Below are 24,569 nucleotides of genomic sequence, written 5' to 3' on the forward strand. Positions count from 1 at the left end.
TACTTACTGGAGCTAAACGATAATTACTCGAGCCGAATGATACTTACCCGAGTTAAATGATATTTGAGCTAAATGATTTTTCGTCGAGCTAAATGATTCTTATTCGAGCCAAATGATATTCACTCGAGCCAAATGATACTTGCTTGAGGTAAATGATACTTTCTCGAGCGGAATGGTTCTTACTCGAGCCAAATGTTTGAAACACATTTTGGTTGGTCTTGAGTTTGGATGGAGTCCTCATAGTAAAAAAATCTTTCGTTTACAAGTGGAGATCATAGCTAGCTCTGTCGTTTTTTATTGAAAGCTTTTCTTTATAATGACCCTTAAACGCCATTCGTTGACAAGAACAAGCAAGCTGCGGGTGGCAGCTATTGACCGCCGCTGTCTGCACGCAAAAATAACCCTTAAGGTGGTAACACGTCGACTTTGCTGATAGTATGATTGTTGTCAGATAATTAATGGAGACATTGTATACGTCAAATTGAAAACACTGGTCTAATACGTTTGAAAGTTTCGCCTGTAGAGGTTATTGAACTTCAAAATAATCTTTACAGCGAAATAGATTTCCATTTATACGAGCATTTGATAAAAATCAACCCTATTACAAAAAAACTTACGATGCACCTTTGATTAAAATTGCTTAAATAAGGTAATTTTTATCAAACCTTTATATTGACTTTACCACCATCCTATCCAATGTCTTATCGATAACATTCTCTGTTCACTTGTCAAACATTTATGTAATACTATTTTAAATTCTATTTATTTCGTAATTAGGTACTTTATTAAGATGAAACTGGAGTCTGTATAAAATTTTTTTATTGTTTTAATTTTTTTTTACCGCAAGTTTGTCGTTGTAGCAAGGAATATAGTTATATTTTAATTATTTGCTAAATTGACAAGTAAATATTGTTTAAATAATTGACGGAATTAAAGAAATACATTATTTATTATTTGCATATCGGTGGAGGAAACTATTATAAAGCGGAAGTAAAGTTTTTTAAATTCATAAAATATTAAGTTTTTTCTATGGATAAAAACGGTCAAGTCAACGTGACTTTTGCGAAAATCATACACGCTTTTGATGTATTTGACGACCTTGAGTGGTTACCGCCCTCGCCATGGGTGCTATAGAGGGGTTTTTGGGTTCGATTCCTGGTGAGACCTAATTGGGGAAACGAACTTTTCCATTGACATTGAGCGTTCAGCAATATCTTACGTGGTTGTCTGGCAGATTGTTTATATGATTCTGGACAATTGTTCTAAACATTATATCTTCATAGAAGGACGATTAGCGAACGATTGTAAGTTTGGAAACTACAGTTAGGGTTGTATGTTCGATATTAAACTACTTTTCTACCACATGTTTACGTACTTACAGATCAATCTATTATTTTCACCCTGTATTTATTATAAATCTACCCACTGCGTTAGAAGTTATTCAGCGAAGTTACTTTAATTATCCACACCACAACATAGAACTCAAGATTCTTAGTCAAATTTTGTAAATAAATTTGTTCCATTAAAATTTTTACAAAGGGCATTTTTTTTTATTACCCTCGAACTAGTACCATTGTATATTATATTTGTTATTTTTTCTTCAAAAAACAAAAACTAATTAAATTCATTAAAAATTATTTTAAAATTATTAAAAACAAAATTGCAAAAAATCTTTAAAAAAACCGTGCGAATAGAGTTCCAGTTTCCTCCACCTTTTTTTTTGTTAATAACGTAATATTGTAAAGCGTGAATGTGAACTAGGGTGATGTTTCGTGGGCGGACGGCCCCTCTCACCTGCACTATGGGATTCGGACTGACTGCAGGACTTTGCTGGCCTGCAAACAATTATACATACTGGATCAAGTATACATGTTAATATACAGATGAATATATTGTCTAATATATAGATAAATGCATACATTAATATACAAATTGAAATATATACAAACACAAATAGATGTATAATTGTACTGGTTAATATACAGATGAGCATACAAATTAATATAGATTAATACACAAAATAATATTAATATACAACTTAATATGCAGCTTAGTCTACTGAGAAAATGGGTTTCGAGGGATGTACATATATCTCTCTGAATATCAGGTTGACTTTCAATTAACGTGGTGAGGAGGCTAGTGACTTACCTCGTACTCCGCGTCACTGGTCATGACTCCATTGACGCATAACAGTTGATACTGTCTCGCTCGCAGAGCTGATGATCCTCGACGCAGCAGTCTTAACGCTGTCATACAAGCTGATGTGTTGCCGCAAAGGACTTGACGAACCTGAAATTGTACATTTAAAAGGTGAATAGGCAGATCTGCACTTTGAATCTAGGTCTAGAATGGAGTTAAAGACTATTCGAAAAAAATTATTTAATACTATGGTGATTAATATCCATCGAGTATATTACGTGAAATAGAGACGGAATGCCATTTAATTTGTTTGAAAAATAATCTGCCAATTCATTACGGTGACAACTGCGCTCCGATTGGCCAGCCCGAATCCGAAACAATTGACGGGTGTCGTCAATTGTTTCACTTCAGGTCTACCAGTTTAACTTGAGCTTTGCTATAATGGACGAAAATTGAAAAATTATATATTTCATATTTAATTACCAATGAACTGTGATCCCGTTCGTTTTGTAATTAGATGTTTTGCTGTTCTTCCCACACTATCGAATGGAACTATAGTTATACTGTAGTTAGAGATATTATCTTTATTACAATAAATACAGAATATTTTTGGAATATACGAAGACGTACACACAGGTCAGTTGTTGTCATTTAAAAGTGATATAAGGCCCATTTGCCCGATGAGTTGCCAGAGATGGCCCTTATTTCGTCTCTATTTCTGGTTATATACTCGATGTTAATATCTAATATTAGTATGTACCTAGTTACAGATATAGGAACCAACATTTCTCAATTTCTTTGTGAAAAAATATTAAATAATTGTGTAGTTTATTTTTTGACGCAAAGAAGAATAGAATAATTTATTTCATATTAGCCATAATTCACTCAAAATATTTTTGGTTTACGTAATGAAGCACACGATCGCTTTAAGATAGCGTTGGCGCCCAACAAAGGTTGGTTATGATAAATATATCACAACAATGGTTACAAGGGAACGCCCAATTTACACTTATACAAAATAAAGTAGTATCACTAGAAATAAACTAATAAATAGAAATTGATTATAAAAAAAATTGATAGACATTACTGAACTCACTTGAGCAGGAGAATGTGATGGATCCAATACCAGAAGAGTCGCTTTGCCGTCTTTAAGTTTCTCATAACCTATTATTGTTCGAGAGTGACCTGAAATACGGCAAAATTATAACACCTTGTGTGTAATACACAGAAAGCTAGGACGAAGACAAAATATAGAAAATAATCTCAGTACAGAGTACTAAAAAAACCGACCTCAAAAGTACGTGGATTTACGTCTATTTGCTAAGTTTTATTGAAATATCCTTAATTCGCCACTATACAGGATTTGACACTGGAGATAATAATAATCGGTTCTCACTACTCAAAATACATTGAGAGAAAAACGCCTTGATTTGGAGAAATAGCAAAATCAACCATTAAAATAATTGCTTCTAAATTAAAGTTAGGCGCTATTTATAAAAATGAATCTTCATGCGTGAACAGCCACCATTAAAGGTGGATGATTTTCTTCAAAATGAAATGGGACCACTATGGAAGTACCCCCTTTCCAACAAAAAAGAATCATGAAAATCGGTTCACAAATACCGGAGTTATCGCGTAACATACACACACAAAAAACACACATACAATCGAATTGAGAAGCTCCTCCTTTTTTAAAGTCGGTTAAAAATGGGAAAAATTGTGTGTTTTGTATGATATCATTAAGTTTCGACCGGCCCCAATAACAAACATCATTACCTTGATGCTGCAAGTAGAGAGGCGCCTTGAACCCATTGGGATCGTCCTGAAAGTATTTTAATACCCAGTCGAAGAGGGCAGGGTGGCTACCATCAGGACTGGTTGGCTTGTGGAAGTCTATCAGCTGGCATCTACAATCGACAGTGTCGCTTGTATAGACAATGAAAACAGAGACGGAAGAAACAAAAGGAATTTGTTTTCAGTGTTTGATCTTTGTATTAATAATTGTAACAAAGTAGTGGAGTAATTTTACAAAAAAAAAATTGAATATCAATTCAATAAAAGTTTAATTATAAGTAATTAATAGATTCAGGCGTTACTTTGAGGAAGTCCATGTTAATAAAAATTGAAGTAAATTAATTTGCTACTCCGCGAACCCAGTGATGGTTAAATCGTGCAAAATAGCTGCGCTTGTGCACACACAACTACAACTACAGTCACAAACCACCATCAACAATATACCCTACACGTGTTTCGCCTCTCCACCAGGCATCCTCAGGGGTTGTTGATTGCTCGACACTCGGTCGAAGAAAGTAGGAGGGTGGGAAAATTGATTGCATGAAAAAATATTCAACACCAGCGCAGCTATTTTGCACGATTTAACCTTCACTAGGTTCGCGGAATAGCAAATTAATTTACTTCCATTTTTATTTAATTATAATATTGTTAGTTTTGTTTCACAGACATATAATGAGCTATTTGTATTAATTTTAACGCTTAAGTAAATAGAATAAAGTTAAAATTATAATATCAACTTTATTGAATATTAGGATGTTTCACTGTCTATATAAATGACACTCCATTAAATTTTTATTGAATTGATGTTCAATTATTTTTTATGTGAAATTACTCCACTAGTTTGCTATAATTATTCAGCGCTTTCTGCATACCATGCCTGACGCTCTCACAACTGTACTGAACGAACTAGCTGACCTTACAATTTTTTCTATCCGCTTGTTGAAGATTTTGTCTTTGGTTTTTGACGACTTTTTTGACTATGAGAAATCGATGAAAGTTTTTCTTTACTCAGCCTTCACCTACCAGCGTCTGACTAAAGATGTAGCATAAATAATTGTATAATTTATGCAAGCTTTGTCTTTTGTTGTGCTCTTACAGGGTCCGTAATATCCAGTTTAGTAGCAGTAGAGCGCCTTGTGAAAGAGTTCGTCTAGGGAAGTAATGCCACATTATCTGTTTTTGTCACCAAGCAATAATGCGAGCTCTATTGCGTTCTGGTTTTACAGGGTAAAGGGTGCTGGTGAATATACAGGCACATGGAACTTGTCAACTTATAACTTAGGGTGACGGGCGCAGTGGTAGCCCATAAGATCTTTGCGATTTAAAGTTCGTACCGCTGATGATGATCTTGATTTATGTCATTTATCACCTTCGCGCATTGCATTATGGTATGCAATAAAGTATGAGACTTCACATTGAAAATTAGTATGTAAATTCCTCTAAACGTGCAAAGATTCTAACTTCACAATTGCACTCTTATTATTGTAGTTAATATTTAAAATGATATATTTTAACATTATAATGTCTATTTATTATTGTAAAAGAGGCATACCTTATTCTAAGTGAAGAAAGCACCGTGATTACTTCGCATGCACCGATCCACTTTCGTGTATTGTACAATTTGCAACCTAGTTGTTCCGAGCCCTGAAAAAACATCATCGTCAGCCCATTATAGGTCCCACTGCCGGGCATACGTCTCGTCTAAGAAGAGGATTTAGGCCATAGACTGGGATGTAAATTTTGTTGTGAACCATCCTCGATGTGCCGGTTCCATTATCATCCAGGATCCAGCCCCACCCCGGACACTCCATACAACGGTCCAAAGTTATTTACCTACTACTACTACATACAGGAAGGCGCTATGTGCACACAATTACGTTACGTCAGGGCGGCAACACAGCGACAGTTCTTAAGCGAATCTGTTATCTTTAATTCTATTAATAGAATCCTAATAATTGCACATGTTCATTAGGTAAATTTAGGTATTAAAATGAAAATAAAATGTTGTAATAAAATTAAAATGTTGTATTTTGGACAGGTACTTTTAAATAAGGTAACCAAGGTACTTGAAATTGCGTATCTAATTTTATCATTACCTAGTTAATAATTAGGTATGTTCACTACGTAATATTTATCAGGAATACATATTGAAAATTCGAGAACCTTTGTCTATAAATTCAATGTTTAATTTGAAAGTAGAATTTTGAAAAAGTCGAATTTTCTTACTAGACGCCATAACGCCATAACTTCGTGAGCTAGGTAAGTAAGTTTTGGTACTCTGCACTAAATAAATGAAGAAAACAACAACTGAGTCTCAGACATAAATTTTTGTCATCTTCGTTTCACCTTTCGGGAAACGAAAGAAACTCCTCCATATCACGTTTATATTATAATAAACTGCCGTACACAGCACAATTCACGACCATTATAAATAGTAACGTACAATAATCTTACATATTTACGTATTAGTTTCGTAATGAACAAATGAAAAATATTCAAACATCACAGCCGTCTTAGCGTAAATACGGCTATAGGATATATAGGATAGTCAATGTGACCGTCAATATGGGGGGCGTGGTGCGGTATCTAAATCTAAGGAGGGGCGGAGAGTGTCCATTCTCTTTACTTTTTTGTTCTCTGGTCCAGGGTTCTTTTCAGGAGTACTAAACCCGAATATAAATGAATATGAATTTAATATATGTACACAAAGAAAAGAATAGGTTATTTGTAATACTAACACTATTTTTAAGTGTTCCATACTGAGTGTAATGAATGAAATGTCTGAATCACATGTCTCGAAACAAAAACAACGTAATACAAACGACATATAAAATGAAAATACATAGTTCCGGACCTCACCCCATGGCAATAAAAATCTACAATAAACTCCCAGAATGTTTTAAAACAAAATCAGACATAAACAAATTTATGAATGCATTGAAAAAACTACCATCTAAAAGTTATTACTATGTGGAAGGGTATTTCCAAGATAAATTATAATTAACGTCTGTCCCTCTCCCTTTCCATGTTGCAATGCCTGTCAAGGTGCATGTGTTTGTGAGTGTATAAATATATTCATAAGTATATTTTAATAACGACAACACATGTAAAGCACTTATAGATAAATAATTTTATTTTCTATTTCACAATATTTTCCTATAACATAATATAATATAATAAAAAGATTACTCTTTCCAAACATAAAAACAAATTATACGGCATTTTGCTTTGGGGTATTGCCGCCGATATCAATAGAATCTTTGTCCTGCAGAAACGTGCAGTTAGGGCAATTTACAATCTGGGCCCCAAAGTATCTTTGAGAGATAAGTTTAAGGAAATTAACATTCTTACACTAGCCTCACAATACATTTATGAAAATATAATTTATGTTAAAAGGAATAGTAATTTCTTTATGAAAAATAGTGACAGACATAACATTAATACGAGGAATAAAAATAAACTAGCTTTTCTTGATAGTCGTCTTCACAAAGTCAAACAATCATTTAAGGGGCAATGTATACGCTTCTATAACAAGATTCCGGTTGATATACAAAATTTGCCTTTCACGAGGTTTAAAACTATAGTGAAACAAAAACTTTATACTAAAGGTTATTATACAACTTCTGCGTACTTGGATGACAAAAATCCGTGGTAGTAACCCGTTTAGCTCATGGAGGTAGTCTCAATCTGATGTTTCAAATAAAAAAAATATTGTAAATGTTATTTACAAAGAGCAACCCCTAGAGTTTCTTGCTCATTCTTCTCAGGGGAATCTGCCTTACGAATGAGCGGTAGAGTTTAACCATTGTGACGATTTCAAGTGTAATAATGCTTACCTATGAAATAAAGATTATTTTGATTTTGATTTTGATTTTGAAATAGCTTTTACCGTGGGAATCATGGAACAATAAATGCAGCTGTAGAAGTGTTTAGATTGCGTGCTACGTGTGTCAACAGTTCGCGGAGACGGAAACCTCGGAAATCGTAGAAAAATGCCTTATTTCGCTACTTTGGAGTGCGAAAATGATATCGCAATTGTAATATTACCTATGGTGGTATTTCGTATCATCATTAGGCATTTTTTTTTAATTTTAACAAATTTTCAATTTTCTGTTTATCCTAATATTATTTTGTTATAAGAAACTAAAGTAAATCTTATACCGCTGCAATATGGTCGCCTCTTTTTTGGAGAACTAAGTAAACATCTCGAATTCGTCGTCGTTCAGCTATTAACCGCTAGATGGCAGCACATTGATTGAAATTTCAGTATAAAATAAAAACGTTGCAAGTTGCAATAATATGTATTGATGATATTGAACTTTCAACGATATACATAATATATACAGGGTAAAGTTTAAATGATATTACCAGTTCAGAATTTATTTCTTTTTAAATTTGAAACTACGACCAACCATTATCGTCAATCATTTTCATGGTGTTTAAAATTATGAATGTGTGAGTTTATCGACAGCGGTTCCAGTAGTAATTCCATTGCTTTTTCTTCCGTGATGGGGACCCTTCTGAAATAAATCAGACAAACGGATATAGAAAGTGTACCTGCGTGTCGAAGCCCATCTGCCAAGCCCTCTCGACCATCATCTGCAGTCGAGGAATGGAGGGCACGAAGGAGCACTCCGCGGCGGCTGCTTGCGCCTGCGCCGGGCACTCTGTTAGGCAGCTTAGTTGCACGTTGTAGGGAGGGTGTTTCATGAGAGACGAGAGGACCATTTGCATGTTCCTGAGAAAGTTTTCACAGTTAAAATACTTTTTACTAATATAAAACTAATGCCTAAACGTGTCTCAGAGCGTAGGGTCGTCACATTTGTTATTCCAGTTTACCTACTGATTGTAAATATAATTTGAAACAATACGCGAGGGCCACGAGCCGAGAATTCCTTTATTGCTACAAGCGTCGAGTAGCGAAAGTAGCGCTGCAGGATGCAGAGTAATTAGCTTGAGCGAATTTGCACAAGCGTTACGTTTTTTGCGGGCGACAAGAAAAATTATACGAGAAAATTCCGTAGTGTACACGAAACCGTCGCTCCGCGCGTCAGCGTTCCAAACAATTTATTTTGCTTTCATTTTCTCTATAAAATTATAAATAATCAGATTGATTGTTCTAAGTTAGTCTTCAAAATTAAATATAAAGTACTCGTTCTTACTCCTCGATATAAAGTCCTTTTCTCACCCCGATTTTGTCGTACCAATGTCGGTAAACGCTCTCCAGTTTATAGGATGTGTTGCAATCATAATTATGGTTTCCAAAACATGGATCAATTTAGTACCTCTCTATACAGGTATAAGCGTGAACTTTCTATCATACTGAACAGTGGCTCCTTCTGATTATTATGGTATTTATACTTATTATTGTAACTACTCGTAATTGGATATGTATTGTTATGTACATGTATTTATTTATGAATATAATGTAAGTATGCGGCAGTGGCGAGGCGTGAACATTTTTCTCGGTAAAGCCGAAGCTTTAACTTTTTGAAAAAACAAAAACACTTCAACAAAAATTTCGTTTCTCGTTAAAAAGGCGCCTTGGCGACATTTAAAAACAACACTTATTAGATACCAGTTAACTTCATTTCAGAGTTTAACTTAGTGGAAAATTTTAGGCAAGCCGGTGGGAATCGAGTTATATGGACGCCTTGCCACTGGTATGTGGCTATATAACATATACGTTTTAATTATTATTTATTTTACTTAATTTCTCCCTATAATTCTTAAATTAAGTGTGTTAAGTGGAATAATATTTCAAAATTCCCTTTGAAATGTTATTCCACAATACTACGCGCGCATGTGTCACGTCAGTCATAGAATGCTTTAATTGTCACACATTTGAGGAACACGTTGTTGGTTCATATGTACTTAATCTTGCTTATTCAATGTGTGTCATTTGTTTAGCATGTAACTGTTTGAGTTTATTTGATAATTAAATAAATATTTCTTGGTTACTACTGAAAGCAAATAGTTATTAATTTACTTATTATTATTAATACATATTTAAAGTAAATTCCACCAAAAATATTAAACAATATTAACTATTTAATTCGTAAAAAGAATTACTTGACTTTACCCCACCACCGAAGGAGCTGTAAGCTAATTACCAATCTTCGTGGGTGTATTTTGACGTTTTAAAATTGACGCTTTTACCGAGTTGACGCTTCAAGTGTGGCGATATTTTCGTGGCCGAGGCGTTAAGGTGTTTATTCTGTGTTCATTATATAATTATTCCCGTGTAGAATTAAAATGCAGTACTTACGTACTGATTTTTTTTTACGCCAGTATCGCTTATGGAGTACGATTATGAAATAGAAATGAAATGCTGAAGAATTCTGAATGTGATGCAACGACAATAAACATGACAAAAAGTCTACCATTTGATGTTATTTTTTATACCTGTTGCGTTTATTTATTTAATTTTAAATGGTATATTTGTCCACGTTTACGTTTACCGTAATTGTGTAATCTCTTGGTAACATTTAATGTCAGAGAAGTTCATAAGTAATATACATGCATACAAACGCAAATTATTTTATATAGGCCTTTTATTATAAGAATTTGTTATTTTAAGTGGTTCAATATAACATAATTATGATGTTAGTTTTAGTGGATCCTATGTAAATAAGTTGTCATGGAAGTGACTAAAGTTTTTATCTACCTATCTACCTATTTATATTATATATTATGTATTTTTATTTAGGGAAGTATTACCACGTTGCCTATTTCTGCCGCCAAGCAGTACTGTGAGCGTTACTGCGTTCCGGTTTGAAAGGGTAAGGGTGCTGGTGAAATTACAGGCATATGGGACTTGTCAACTTATGTCTCAAGGTAACAGGCGCAGTGGCGGTGTCCCTCCGATCTTTGCGTTTCAATGCTCTGAGTGTCACTACAACTGTTATGGACAGGCGTGTCGCTTACCGTCAGGCGCACGACTTGTCAGCCTCGTGAGTTGGTATTATAAAAAAAAATTACCTATATCCGCAACCCCACCCCCTGTCTCCGTACGTGCTCGCGAAATGATCAACAGCACTGCAAAGGTATGTCCTCACTATACTGCTGTTCTGACTGTTCAGTTGGTATATCCTTTCAAGGATCCCTGTGTACAACAATAGGAAAAATATAGAAAGTAAAACAATTAGGTAGTGTCTAATATAGGCTATTATTTGTGTAAAATATTTTTAAGATTTGAATTAATATTTCCAACGAACACTGAATTTTACTTATTTGCGGATGTTCGCTGTAAATTGACAACACAAAGAATAAAAACTAAATAGTAGCCAAAGTAAATAATAATAACGCACACACTCAATATAGCCCCGCACTAGGGCAAACCCTGTGTGTGTTTATTACAAATTACACCCAAACTCACGAGAGAAATACATGTAGGCCATACCAATATTTCTCCCGGCCCCGGGAATCGACGATAGTGTTGGGAATTTTCAATAGTTTTATTGCAACATTAACTGTATAAGTAACAATTGCCATGTGGCAACACTCTCTCTTCTCTCTCGGTGTCGGAATAAACGTGTTGTGCAGTGAATATGATACCGAAGTTTCCTCCAGTGTCCTATGGCAATTAAGGCAGCTGCCGCACATGGTCCTTCGAAATTGACAAAAAAGAAACTTCGCGTTCGCGAATTCAGAAGATACGAAGCATCTCTATCTTCTGCGTGGTAGTCCGGCATGATAACCATTCGACCACAGAGGCAGTTAAATAAATAGAGCTCCTTGTGAGAGTTCGTCCAGGGTAATACTGCCACTTAGCAAACCTCTTTCGTTCCGGTTTTGAAGGGTAAAGGTGCTGGTGAAATAACAGGCACAGGGGACTTGTCAACTTACGTTACAGGGTGACAGGGCAGCGGCAGTGTCCTTCAGATCTTTGCGATTTAAAGCTCTGAGTGGCTCGACTTGTTCGTCATGTGACTTGGTATCAGGAACAAAAAAAAGAACTGGAAAAGATTTATTCACCAGTGGTCCTAGAAGCGCCAGTATCGCACCCCGAAGTCGACGATCGCTTCAACCCCACACTGCGTTCATAGTACCCTGCCACGGATAAGGCTCCGCTATACACGGCGCGTTTCAGGCTGTTCGTTGCGCGGTTCGTGTAGCCCTCTTCGTCGTCCTCCTCCATGCCATATTGAGCCTGCAAATTGATGATTCAATATAAATTCAAACAATTCAATAAAATAAATGCAGACTAGTGCAGTACTTTCATAAAAAATATAGGAATGCCATGATAGTAAAAACATTATGATGTTCAATAAAAATAAATATTGCAGTTAAAGTGGCGACATCTTTTGTCAGTCTGGGGTAGTTGTAAAGATCCCTGGATGAGTGAAGAAACTTTCGTAAGTTTCCCACTACGGCAAAAAGCAGTTCAAACTCAAGACAAAAGATCTGTAATGAGCACATAGAGCAATTCATAAGATCCGCTGCCTCAATCTGTAGCTTTTTTGTTAAGAGTGGTAGTGATGATCCTTCGTAACTACAAATAGAGACGAAAGAAGGGCCATCCATCCCTGGCACCTCATCAGGCGAATGGGCATTATATCACTTTTAAATATCAACTTCCGTTTACACTGAAATCACAAATAACTGTAAATATATATATAACTGACCACTGTGAATGTCTCCGTGTATTCCAAAAATATTCTGTGTTTATTGTAATAAACATAATATTTCTAAGTATGGGGAGCTGTTCCATTCGGTGGTGTAGGAAAAACCGCAAAACGTCTAATTACAAAACAAACGACGAATCACATTTCATCGGTACTTAAATATAAAATATGTAATTTTGCAATTTCCGTCCAATATAGCAAGGCTCAAGTTAAACTGGTTGATTTGAAGTGAAAAAGGTGTCGTCGATACACCCGTCAATTGTTTTGAATTTGGACTGACCAATCGGAGCGCAGTTGTCACCGTAATGATTTGGCAGAATAGTTTTCAAACAAATTAAATGACATTTAGTCTCTATTTCTAGTTATAAAATTGATGTGATGACCAAATGGATGAGAGTGTTAGACAGAAGACAAGATGGATTTTAACCAGTACTTAATTTTAAATTATCTAGAATTTTTTAAATCATAGTAAGCCTTGGTACTTACTATCATTCACAGTAATTCTGAACAAATAAATAAATAAACGATATTTTAAAGCAGACGATAGTGATAGACAGCAAGGGATACATGCCCGTAATAGCTGGAACTCATGTTCCTCCCTACTCTTCATGGCTTCTCTCTCTGCTGCTGTTAGTGCAGCTGCGCCGCCGTCCTCGCCGCGCTCGAAATGTTCTTCTATGTGTTGGATCTGATTCAAAATATAGTTACTTCTATATGCAGTAATTAGTCTTCTGAGTAATCTGGAATTAACACTTTATTTCTCCCTGTTCATCAACAAAGATTATCGGGTTCCAGTTGTTATAAATACAGCGAAGATTGTTCAAAAATGTGAATTGACATATAACAAAATACCACCTAGTATTAAATTATTCGACTTGCGTTTATTTACAACGATGTTATACAAGTAGTTAAATCAAAATAATGTTTATAGATTTAGGCGTTTTTTTGCGGAAGTCCATGTTAATAAAAATGGAAGTAAATTAATTTGCTACTTCGCGAAGCCAGTGAAGGTTAAATCGCGCAAAATAGCTGCGTTTGTGTTGAATTTTCATGTAGTTAATTTTCCCACACTCCCTCTGCATAAAATAAATAACACAAGCGCAACTATAGTCACAAACACGACCACCAAGTATACCCGACGCGTGTTTCGCCTTTCCACCAGGCATCCTTAGGGGCTGTAGATTGTGCTCTAAGAATGAATTCGTTCAGAATGGTGTATATATTTATACCCCACCAATCCCAGTGTTACTATTGTTGAAACCCGAAAATACCCGGAATAAAAATGAGTGCAAAATTCAATTGTTCAACCCCTGTTGTTGTACCTAATTATTTCCATCTGTTCTAAAAAAAAAAACACCTAAATCCAAAAAATATTCAACACAAGTGCAGCTATTTTGCACAATATAATATTCACTGGGTTCGTGGAGTAGCAAATTAATTTACTTCCATTTTTATATAATTTAAATAATTAAAAATCATGTTGTAAATGTAAAATAATGTGTCATGAACATATACGAAACATTTGACAGGAAATAAGATATAAAATTTTATCTTGTTGTTGTGTCATTCTTATTATTGTGGTAGTGTAATTGACACTGTAGAACTAGACATTTGCATGTTATCTGTGACATATTTGTACTGGCACTATCTCTTGTTACAACTTCTGTTATACAATGTTTTAAGCAAACAAACAAATGATTATTATTATTACAGAAAGCTACTTGCAAGTGAAATTATAAATATAACTTTAGTTTATATAATACAGTCCATAATTCATTGGCTTCCATAATTCATTAAATTGCTTGATTTTCACTAGCAAGGCCGGTTGTTGGCATTGGGCACATAGTACTTTGGTGATTATTCAAAAATTATGATAGAAGTGTAGATCCATTCTACAATCCATACATAAAAGATGTTATTGCCTTGAAAATTTGCTTAAGTGTGAGATTTAACAGAAAAATAGCAAACTACAACCCTAGATACAGCTCAGGGCTCATTGAAAACCAGCGCCACAGTCATTTACTGCTGTGGCATAAGCTGAATGAAGTCCTTTTGCGTACACCACAACCACACATGACAGTACAACATTTGTAGTCTTTATATTTAGTTTTTTTTTCGCTTTTTGTTTGTTTTGTCTTATTTTACTTTATTTTTATATATTTTAATTTTGTTAATCACATCTTTTTATTTTGTTTTTCTTGTCTAAGTGGTGTCAATATTTTTTTTTGTATCTATGTGTTGTGGTATTGCAATAAATGTCTATTCTATTCTATTCTACATTTTCAAGACAGATAATGCTGAATTTAATTAAATTAATTAATATGGAGCACGAATCACAGAACTGTCCAAGAAGACTAAAGACATATTGTTGCTTTGCAAACAACACCACGTAAGTAATTTCAAGTCATTTTATAGGAGTTAAAAACCTGCATAGGTTATTGTATACAAGATTTTTTACCTATTGTTAGTAATAGGTTAATTTATGGATAAAAAATAATTGCATATCTTGGTGATATTATTTTTATTGATATTTATGTTTTATTTTGACATGTGTAACATTCAATAGTAAAAACTATAAATTCTTTACTTAAGCAATGTTGTTTGCTAAGTGACGATATGCTAAAGATGGTATATGTAGTTACCAGTTCATGTTGAGACTGTGGGAGTGGCTGGCAGCAGACAGGACAGTTGCTAACAGGGCTTTCCTCCATCATAACTACGTCGTCACACGATGTATTGTCGACTTGATCCTGGAACATTAGTGTTGCTAATGCATTTATACTGGTTCATCTGTGCCTTTGCTAACAAGATGTTAATCACGGTGGGGCACAGTTGCAACCTGTTCAGTCAACTGTCGCTTGTCGAAGGCAACAGTGTCGCCCATACCATTCATACTTAGTTGCTTTGTTTGACTTCGGCTGTGAACTATGGTTGTCAGATGAGTCACTATTTACACCAGGTATCATGCCTTCTCGGTGGGCAAGCGGTCGTCGCCGGTCACCTTGGTATAAAAGCGCCATTATTGTCACATGAAATGTGGTAGGTTTTTAGTGAGGACAAAACAACACTTGATTTAATATTGTACAATACTAGAAAGTAAAGAACTTTTTACTGATACCAAAATTGTCTATGAATGATTAAATGCATTGAATCTCTGTCTGCCTGGTTCTTTGTGTCTATTTCGAAGCTGATTGAACCCAAAAAACAGACGTAATAAATAATTAGTAACTTACGGATTTTTGTGGACTCAGAATGTCTCTATGTTCCACATTAACATGCATTTCCACATCCGAGCCGGTCGAGAACTCTCTCTCACAAATCGGACACTGGAAACTCGAGCACTGAGGGCCAGGAGACATTGCCATTGCAGAGAAACCTAATGTTGGGTTATCCAACGTTAAACTCGGGTTACTCAACCCCAAAGTCGGGTTATCAGTTGTAGTTGATGTCGTATTCGAATTCACGTTAGCGTTGGAGTTGGCGTTAGCATTGCCCATCACGGAGGGCGAAGTTAAGTCGAAGTGAGCTCTGTTTATATGTTCCTCCAGTTTTCTCGGACATGTTGACGTGAATTCACACAGGAGACACTGCAATTGGGTAATTTTGAACAACTTTTACTTGCTAAATTAATATTTTTACTGATTTACGGTAGATTTTATTTAAAAAAATAATTTATTTAAGGACACGAAAACACAGTGATTTTGAAAAAAAATTTGGCGGTGAACTTTTGACAGTGACAGTTAATTTTTAGTTCATGGCTAGGATCAATCTCTTGATTCGGTCAGAGTGATTGGAAGATACACGTGCTCTTTTTTTTGCTAAAGATTTTGTTGACCCTTTTCTTACTCTCTGAACTGCGAATTTGTTTATTTCTGTAGATTTCCCATATCTGTGCGTGCCGTTTATTGTGTTGTGTGTGTTTTGCGTGGTGAAGGTAAATTATATGTAGTTTTATGTCTGATATGGAGGTTGAAGGAGGCGGTACTGACCCTCCGGATATATCCGGGGAGTCGGGGCCGCTGCCGCCATCCCCCGACCTTTTTACGTCGATTACTCCTACAATATCTGGTAGTAAACGGAAAAGCTGTATAGCAGAAACTGATAACAGTACCCCAAAAAAACTCGTTACTGAATTTGTAACCCCATCGGCATCTATACAAACCATTTATACGCACCCCAATGCCGAGGAAAAGAAAATTTATTCTACTAATGATAAAGGTCCATTTGTAGTTCAAGTCTCACGTTTGGAGTCTGCCCCAGATAGTGGTTTAACACTAAGACCTGTCAAGTTTGGCCAATTTCTATTCAAAAATAAAATTAAAAATATTATAAATGGCAGCCTGAAGGCTGTTGGTCGCAATAGGCTGTCAATGCAATTTGCTTCAGCACATGAAGCAAACAATTTTGTACAAAATCCAATCCTCGGTCAGGCGGACTACAAGGCTATCATCCCCACCCACATAATTACCCGCATGGGAGTAATCAGAGGTATACCAAATGACCTCACAATGGACGAACTAGTAGAGAGCCTAGTCTTACCTTCAGGAACTGGCGATATCATTAAAGCCCGCCGTCTAAATAGAAAGGTGTCACACAATGATACTACTGAGTGGATCCCCACTCAATCAGTCGTAGTCACTTTCTCTGGCCAGTCCTTGCCACAGCATGTTTACTTGTTTTACTCCTCTCTCCCTGTGGAAAGCTATCTCCTCCCCACCATCCAATGCTTGAAATGCTGCCGCTTTGGCCACGTCAAAGCTCAATGTCGGTCCAAACCTCGGTGCTATAAATGTGCCCAACCCCACTCTGGGGAAACATGTAGTGTAACCACCCCAACATGTTTGTACTGTTCAGCTTTGCACCAATCTAACGACAAAAACTGCCCCGAACTATCAAGGCAAAAGTCAATAAAGCTTGTGATGTCACAAGAAAAAGTCTCTTACTTAGAAGCCTCTGTTCGCTTCCCGGCCGTCAGACGGTCTTTCGCCGACGTTGCATCTACATCCACACATATACCATCTGACTCATTGTCCTTTCCACAACCCTCCCGTCCAGCCACCACTTCATATAGAAAAACCGTAACAACAAACCAGAAACCAAAGCCACCCCGCCAAACCTCAGGCTATGACAACCAAACCCACATGGAATTAATCGCAACTCCCTCTTCCTCTTTACCTAACGGCTCCGCCTTATTAAATAGGTCTAATACACCAGATAATGACAACTTCCTCGATTTACTACTTTCTACACTTTTAAATATCTTATCCCGTTTTGATGACACTGATTTACCGTCCCACGTGCTTAATAAACTTTCCCCTATCGTCAATAAATTTTACAATGGATCTGTACCTTCTGCAGTGGAACTGTCGGAGTGTTAGACCTAAAAAACCTGATCTCATATACCTTATAAATAAATATAAACCCGTTATCATCGTCCTCTTGGAGGCGTGGCTGGTTCCGGGATCCTTTTTCCGTATCCCGGGCTATACATGTGTCCGAGAGGATCGTGCCGATGGGTACGCAGGTACTCTAATCTTAATAAAACACTCAATTATTTTCCATAAAGTTTCCCTCCCTGACCACAATACTAATGAAATTAATGCTGTTGCAGTCAGGGCTTTTAATATCTCATTCATGTCTGTCTATATTCCCCACCCACATCATTCCCTCATTCCTGAGCTTAATCTATTGTTTTCTAGTATTACCTCCCCTCTCATGATCTTTGGGGACTTTAATAGTCACCACACTGCTTGGGGTTCCTATAAAAATGACACATTCTCCTATCTTTTATTAGACATCTTTGATGAGTTTAATATATGTTTCCTCAACGATGGATCTCCGACACGTAGATCTTTCCCTCTCCAGGATACAAGACGAGCTGTGGACATTACTTTGTGCTCTCCAAGCCTAGTGCCCAGTTCTTCTTGGAGGACTCTTCCATATACTTTCGGAAGTGATCATTTCCCCATACTCGTTTCTGTAACAAGCAGCTGCACTCCATCGAAGCAACACTCTTCTCTATTAAAATTTAACACCTCTAAGGCTGACTGGGACAAGTATGGTCAATGTCTGGATTTAGAGCTACAGTCCCTGCCCAGTGTTGGGGATTTATCTCTTCAAGAAACCTATTCCAGATTTGTAGCATCAATCAATTCTTCCGCAATGGCCTCTATCCCCCTTAAAAACTCACCTCGGAGCCTAATCTCTTCCCCTCCATGGTGGGATCACGAGTGTACTACTATTGTTACTAAACGAAAAGAAGCTGAAATCCAGTATAACAGCTCTATGACCACAAATAACTTTTTACACTACCAGAATGCAGCGGCCCAAGCCAAACGGCTTCTTTCAGAGAAGAAAAAATCTGGTTGGTTGCGGTTTTGCGAAACCATTTCACCCCGTTCTCCTCCTTCTATCATTTGGAAAAACATCAAAAGATTTCGCTGTTCTCAACGCAATAACGATCCCTCCAGCTTCGATCCTTCATGTTGGCTCGATGGTTTTGTGAACAAGCTATGCCCTCCATGGGTCCCCAGTCAAGAGGAGGCTTCTGCATTTGCTGCCGCCTTGGCTTCTCCAGATCGTATGAATGACCCATTCTCGTTCTCAGAACTGCTCCTAGTTTTGGACCAACTTAAGGACTCCTCCCCAGGAGTAGATGGAATACCATATTCCTTCTTGAAAAATGCGAGGACTTCTGCTAAGATGACATTTTTAGAAATTATTAACTCCATATTCCTCTCAGGGTATCCTCCGGAGGAATGGAAGACGCATGTGGTTATCCCTATTTTGAAACCAGGCAAAAATGCTACAGACTCTTCCAACTATCGTCCCATTGCGTTATCCTCTACCCTAGCGAAAATCATGGAGCATCTTATTAAAAATCGGTTGGAGTGGCTCTTGGAAAATAGAGATATTTTAGCTAAAAGCCAGTTTGGTTTTAGGAAGGGTAGCGGCACTATGGATAGCATAAGTCTCCTGGTCTCTGATATTCGCCTGGCCTTCTCAAAGAATGAGTCTCTGATTGGTGTTTTCTTGGATATTTCCGCTGCTTATGATAGTGTGATTCTTCCCCTGCTCAGGCAAAAAATGCATCAGCTGAGCATCCCGGTAAGATTGACCAATTTCATTTTTAATCTCTTCTCGTGTAGGACATGCTTGTTTCGTTTCCAAGGAAACTTTGTCGCATCAAGGAACGTCTGGAGGGGCCTTCCGCAAGGATCTGTTCTCAGTCCTTTGCTGTACAATATTTATACGTATGATCTGGAGAGATCAGTGAACAGTTTTTGTAGTATCCTCCAATATGCTGATGATCTGACTATTTATGCCCACGGCTCGTCACTGGATGACATCGGTCTCCGTCTGAATACTGCTTTACAGTACTTAGGCGATTGGCTAACTGACCATGGTCTTTCTTTGTCTGCCCCTAAAAGTGGTGTAGTGGTTTTTTCCCGGAAAAAGTTCACCCCACAAGTTCCAGTCAATTTCCTAGACCAGCGTATAACAATCTTTGACAATTTCAAATTTCTGGGGCTCATACTAGATTCCAAATTGACGGGCGTCCCTCATTTAAACTTTATTGCCAAAAAGTGTGAGACTAACATTAATATTCTCCGCTCCCTGTCAGGCACTTGGTGGGGTTCCCACCCATTCTGTCAAAAAATATTGTACAATGCCATAATCCGTAGTCACTTTGACTACGGCTCGTTTTTATTGGAACCGTGTCATAAAACTGCCCTCAATTTGTGGGACAAAATCCAATCAAAGTGTCTCCGTCTCATCATTGGAGCCATGAAGTCTACACCAATAAATGCTCTCCAGGTTGAGTGTGTGGAACCCCCTCTCTTTTTAAGAAGGCAGTTTCTCGCTGATAGATTTTTGTACAAGGTGGCGCAACTATCTCCTCACCCTCTTCTGGCCAAGCTTCACGAACTGTCTGATCTAACTAGATCTTCTAAATATTGGCAAATCAAAGATATACCCTGCATTCTTAAAAGTTACCACAAATTTATCAAAATCAATTCTCCCGTTTTCCAATGCGCTAAAAATCCCTTTTTTTCTTGTCTTTATGATGTAATAATATTTAAACCTGAGATAATCTTGGACTTTGGTATTTACAAAGATTCCCCTGCTGCAGACAGACAGTTTAATAAGGCCTTGGCTAAGGACTGGCAGGGCTGGTTGACTGTGTATACGGATGCTTCCAAGCTGGCTGCTGATGGTTGTGTCGGTGCGGCTGTATGGATCCCAAAATATGAAATTATTCTGAACTGTAAATGCCCATCTCAGGCATCAATATTCACAGGAGAATCTACTGCCCTACTTGAAGCTCTCAGTTATGTTGAATCTCACAAACTGAACAAAAGTATAATTTTTTCAGACTCAAAAAGCTGTTTACAGGCTATTCTGGCAAACCAATTTGTTAGTAAAAGTAAATTCCATAATATCCTGAAGATCAAGGAGGTCTTGTATCAATGCCATAGTAATAACATTCAGGTTGTATTGGCGTGGATTCCAGGTCATAGCGGGATCCAAGGCAATGAAACCGTAGACATACTGGCGAAAAACGCTATCCAAACAGGTTGCCTTAATCATTATAGGACATATACCTATGACCTCCTGCCTTTAGCTACCAATGATATGTTTTCCTCATGGAGCAATGAGTGGAATAAAATCAAGCTTATCAAGGGCAAGTACTATGCTGATATCCAAATAAGTATCCCCAAAAAACCTTGGTTTTTTAACCTTAAAAGATTCAGTAAATCTGTAACTTCTACGATATGCCGACTTCGCCTTGGTCATGCCTGCACCCCGGTCCATCTGGCAAAACTTAGAATACGGGACAACTCAATTTGTGAATGTGGCCTAGATGAAGGTACCCCAGACCATATATTTTTCAGCTGCCCTTCCAGAACTTGTTCCATCTACGATAGTCTTCCACCGTCCATTCCGCGTCCCGTAAATTTCCAGTTTCTGCTATATGTCTTTTCAAATCCTCTACTGAAATTAATTACTGATTTTATTAGTATTAACAAACTTAAATTATAACACTATTTATTTTTATTTTATTTATATCATTAATGGTGATGGTACCTATATTGTGTCGTGTTGTATTGTTTCAGAATTGGAATAGACTAAAGAGCAGCGTTAAATGTTTAAACATTGGAAAATAAATAAAAGTGTAACTCCCATGACTGACTAGACATTGGCAAAATTCTAAAAGAGAAGCCATCCTTCTTTTTAAAAATAGAATAGAATAGTTCATGGCTAGATGCCATTGGAGTTTGAGCTCGTTTCAGATTAGATAAAAATCAGCATTAAAAAAGAAACTTGGTGTACCTGTTCCGTCGGACTTGGTGTTGGAGCTGACTTTTTAGGTGTGTTAGGTTTTAATTTTAAAGCTAATTGAGATCTTAGTGGTGAACCTTGCCCAGCACTCGCCATTGAAAGCTGTAAACAATTTGCCAATAAATATAGTTTTAATAAATAAGATAATGTTAACATTTTGTAGTCACCACACTTACTTTATTTTTATTTGGTGATCCTTCATAGCTACTGGAATTGTGACTTGGACTTAAATGAGCACCTTTTCTATCGTAAACATGTCCATTAACGACTTCTCCGTCAGCAGAGCTTTGTCTGTTTAACTTTTTCGGAATAACTCCATTGCTGATATTTACATTTTTCATTCCATTCGTCAAATTTATATTTTTTGGTGATCTTGAGCATCTTTCTTCGTCCCTGTCATTTCTATAGTCTTTGTCACTTTTGATACTATAGCTGTCTTTGTCGTTCCTTAGATCTTGAAACCCGTTGTGGTAGGAGTTTTTTGAGATGGCACCGTTGTGGAAGGATGCGGAGGTATCAGGGCTGTGCCAGCCATTGATTGAGCCAGGGGTGTTGTAGCTGCAGCTGTCTGTTGTCGTCATTTTGGAATCATCGTCGAAACTGGGATAGGAAAGTGAATACATTTTAATTACTAAAATAAACTTGCAATCCTGGTACCTAACTACAAATTTTATTAATTTAATATTACCATGGGTATACATATATTCCCCTGAATTTCTCAACACAGGTTAAACTGGCTCGTAAGTCAGGGGACAGATAACGTTAAGATAACATATTTAAGAGATGTGGCTAGCTCCCTGGAACGCTCAAAAAAGGAGACTGGACCCGCGGCACCCATTACACCATCACATGCCCGTAGTCCAGAGGCCAAAGAGTCGCCATAGCTTCATTAAAGAAGTAGGTATACGCTCTGGACGGGGAAACTACGCAGACTCGAATAAGTCTCTGGAAGGAGAGACCCACGGCGTCACTCATCCCGCTGTCGGAACACATCCCTGGGCATGATTTACCTAGGCAAAATTTGAAGTCCCTAATAGGCTGCGGACCCAAGTCGGCCGAAGCAAGGAGTGCACGCACGGGTGGAGTTACAGCTCGGAGAGCGCATGTCCGTGTGGTGTTTATCCAAAGACAATGGTACATCTTTTGTCCTGCCCTACACCTGTACACGCGAGGACCTGTACAACGCCACTGATAATGCTATCTCAGTCGCTAAGTACCTACTGGTTCTCACAAATATAAACGTCAGAATCGACACGCCAAGAAGAACATATTTAAGTGGCTCTAGCTTTCATAACATAGGTGAATCTAGTTTAAAAGTCACGGGACAAATAACTTTGAGACAATATTAGAATATAAATAAATAAATTACCTAAGTAGTAAACAGACGTATTCCCCTGGTTTTCATAACACAGGTTAACCCACCTTAAAAGTTAGGGGAAAGATGACCTTGAGATAATTATATAAATATAGATTATTACCTAAGCAGTAAGTAAATTTATTCCCCAGACTCTCATTATACTAAGGGTCGTATTCTAGAACTCTACTCAATGCTCAAGTCAGGACTTGAGTATGATTTCAACCACTGGAAATACGACCCTAATGGCAAGGATTGGAGTATGATTTCTAGTACTTTAAATCATGCTTAAGTCCTGACTTGAGCATTGAGTAGAGTTCTGGAATACAACCGTAACTGTATAGCTGGAAAGTCCGAGGACCAATAACCTTGCGACTACAGATCAAGCGCTTGTAAGAGGCTTAAAACGATTATTATTATATAAAATAGGTAAACAAGTGAGAAGGAATAAAACGATGAATAGTATATATCTTTATTTGTAGCAGCAGTAGAGCTCACAAATACTTTCCTTATCCTTAATAATATTAATTTAATTAATTACCTAATCTATTTTTGCATGTCAAGTGAAGTGTAAGGGCGCTGGTTAAATAACAGGCACATGGGACTTGTCAACATAAGTCTCAGGGTAATGGGCGCTATGGCAGTGCACTTTTTTTTTATTTCAAACTCTGAGTGGCACTGCAACAGTCATGGACAGCCTATTACCAAGCTCACGACTTGTTCGCCGCGTCGTATTATATCATAAAAAAAGAAAAAAAACGTACCTCGGACTTTGATCATCTATAAAGGCCATCAACTCCCTTTCAGGGGTGAGGTAATGCAAATGCGCCCTCTGAACATGCCCAACAAGCTGTGGTTGAGGTACGGCACAGTCGCAGAAAGGACACTCTGGCCTCCCCTGTACGTGGGCCTCCAAAGTGTGAGACCGCATGCCTTCGTCCGTCAGTCCTTCCACCCCGCATAGTTCACAAGTGTACGGGAAGGGACTTGTTGACATTTTGCTGAAAGATGAATAATTTTTTATTGTAATTATTTTTTCATATTTTTATTTAATGTCACGATTTTTTACCATAATGGCATACAATATTTTTGTGACATTACTCGACTAGTTTGTTTAAATTATTAATACAAACATCGAACACTTACAAAATAATTTCCTTCGATACCAACCACCAACGTATTTTAAACCGTGCCAGACGTTATGCACGCTAAGACACGGAACTAACTAGCGGATCTTAAGAATTTGTTTGTGCTTGTTGCAGATTTTTTTTAATTTTTAACCAAATATTTGTTGTAGTTTTTTATTTTTA

General features: G+C 37.0%; 1 protein-coding gene across 1 annotated transcript; it reads right to left on the reverse strand.

The window, feature by feature from the left end:
• Positions 1–1,727: 1,727 nt before the first annotated feature.
• On the reverse strand, positions 1,728–24,256 carry LOC113231568 (zinc finger-containing ubiquitin peptidase 1-like). The gene is made up of 14 exons (XM_026465906.1): positions 24,024–24,256; positions 22,082–22,505; positions 21,897–22,007; positions 15,794–16,147; positions 15,203–15,310; positions 13,132–13,248; positions 11,911–12,085; positions 10,915–11,038; positions 8,491–8,671; positions 5,486–5,577; positions 3,916–4,046; positions 3,236–3,324; positions 2,149–2,289; positions 1,728–1,835 (listed from the first exon to the last, which is right to left on the reverse strand). Exons 1-14 carry the CDS (start codon positions 24,254–24,256, stop codon positions 1,800–1,802), a joined length of 2,316 nt encoding a protein of 771 aa, XP_026321691.1. The 3' UTR covers positions 1,728–1,799.
• Between the last annotated feature and the right edge of the window lie 313 nt (positions 24,257–24,569).

The sequence above is a fragment of the Hyposmocoma kahamanoa genome, unplaced genomic scaffold (genome assembly GCF_003589595.1).
Source record: "Hyposmocoma kahamanoa isolate Upper Pololo Valley unplaced genomic scaffold, ASM358959v1 65, whole genome shotgun sequence".
Classification (NCBI taxonomy): Eukaryota; Metazoa; Arthropoda; class Insecta; order Lepidoptera; family Cosmopterigidae; genus Hyposmocoma; species Hyposmocoma kahamanoa.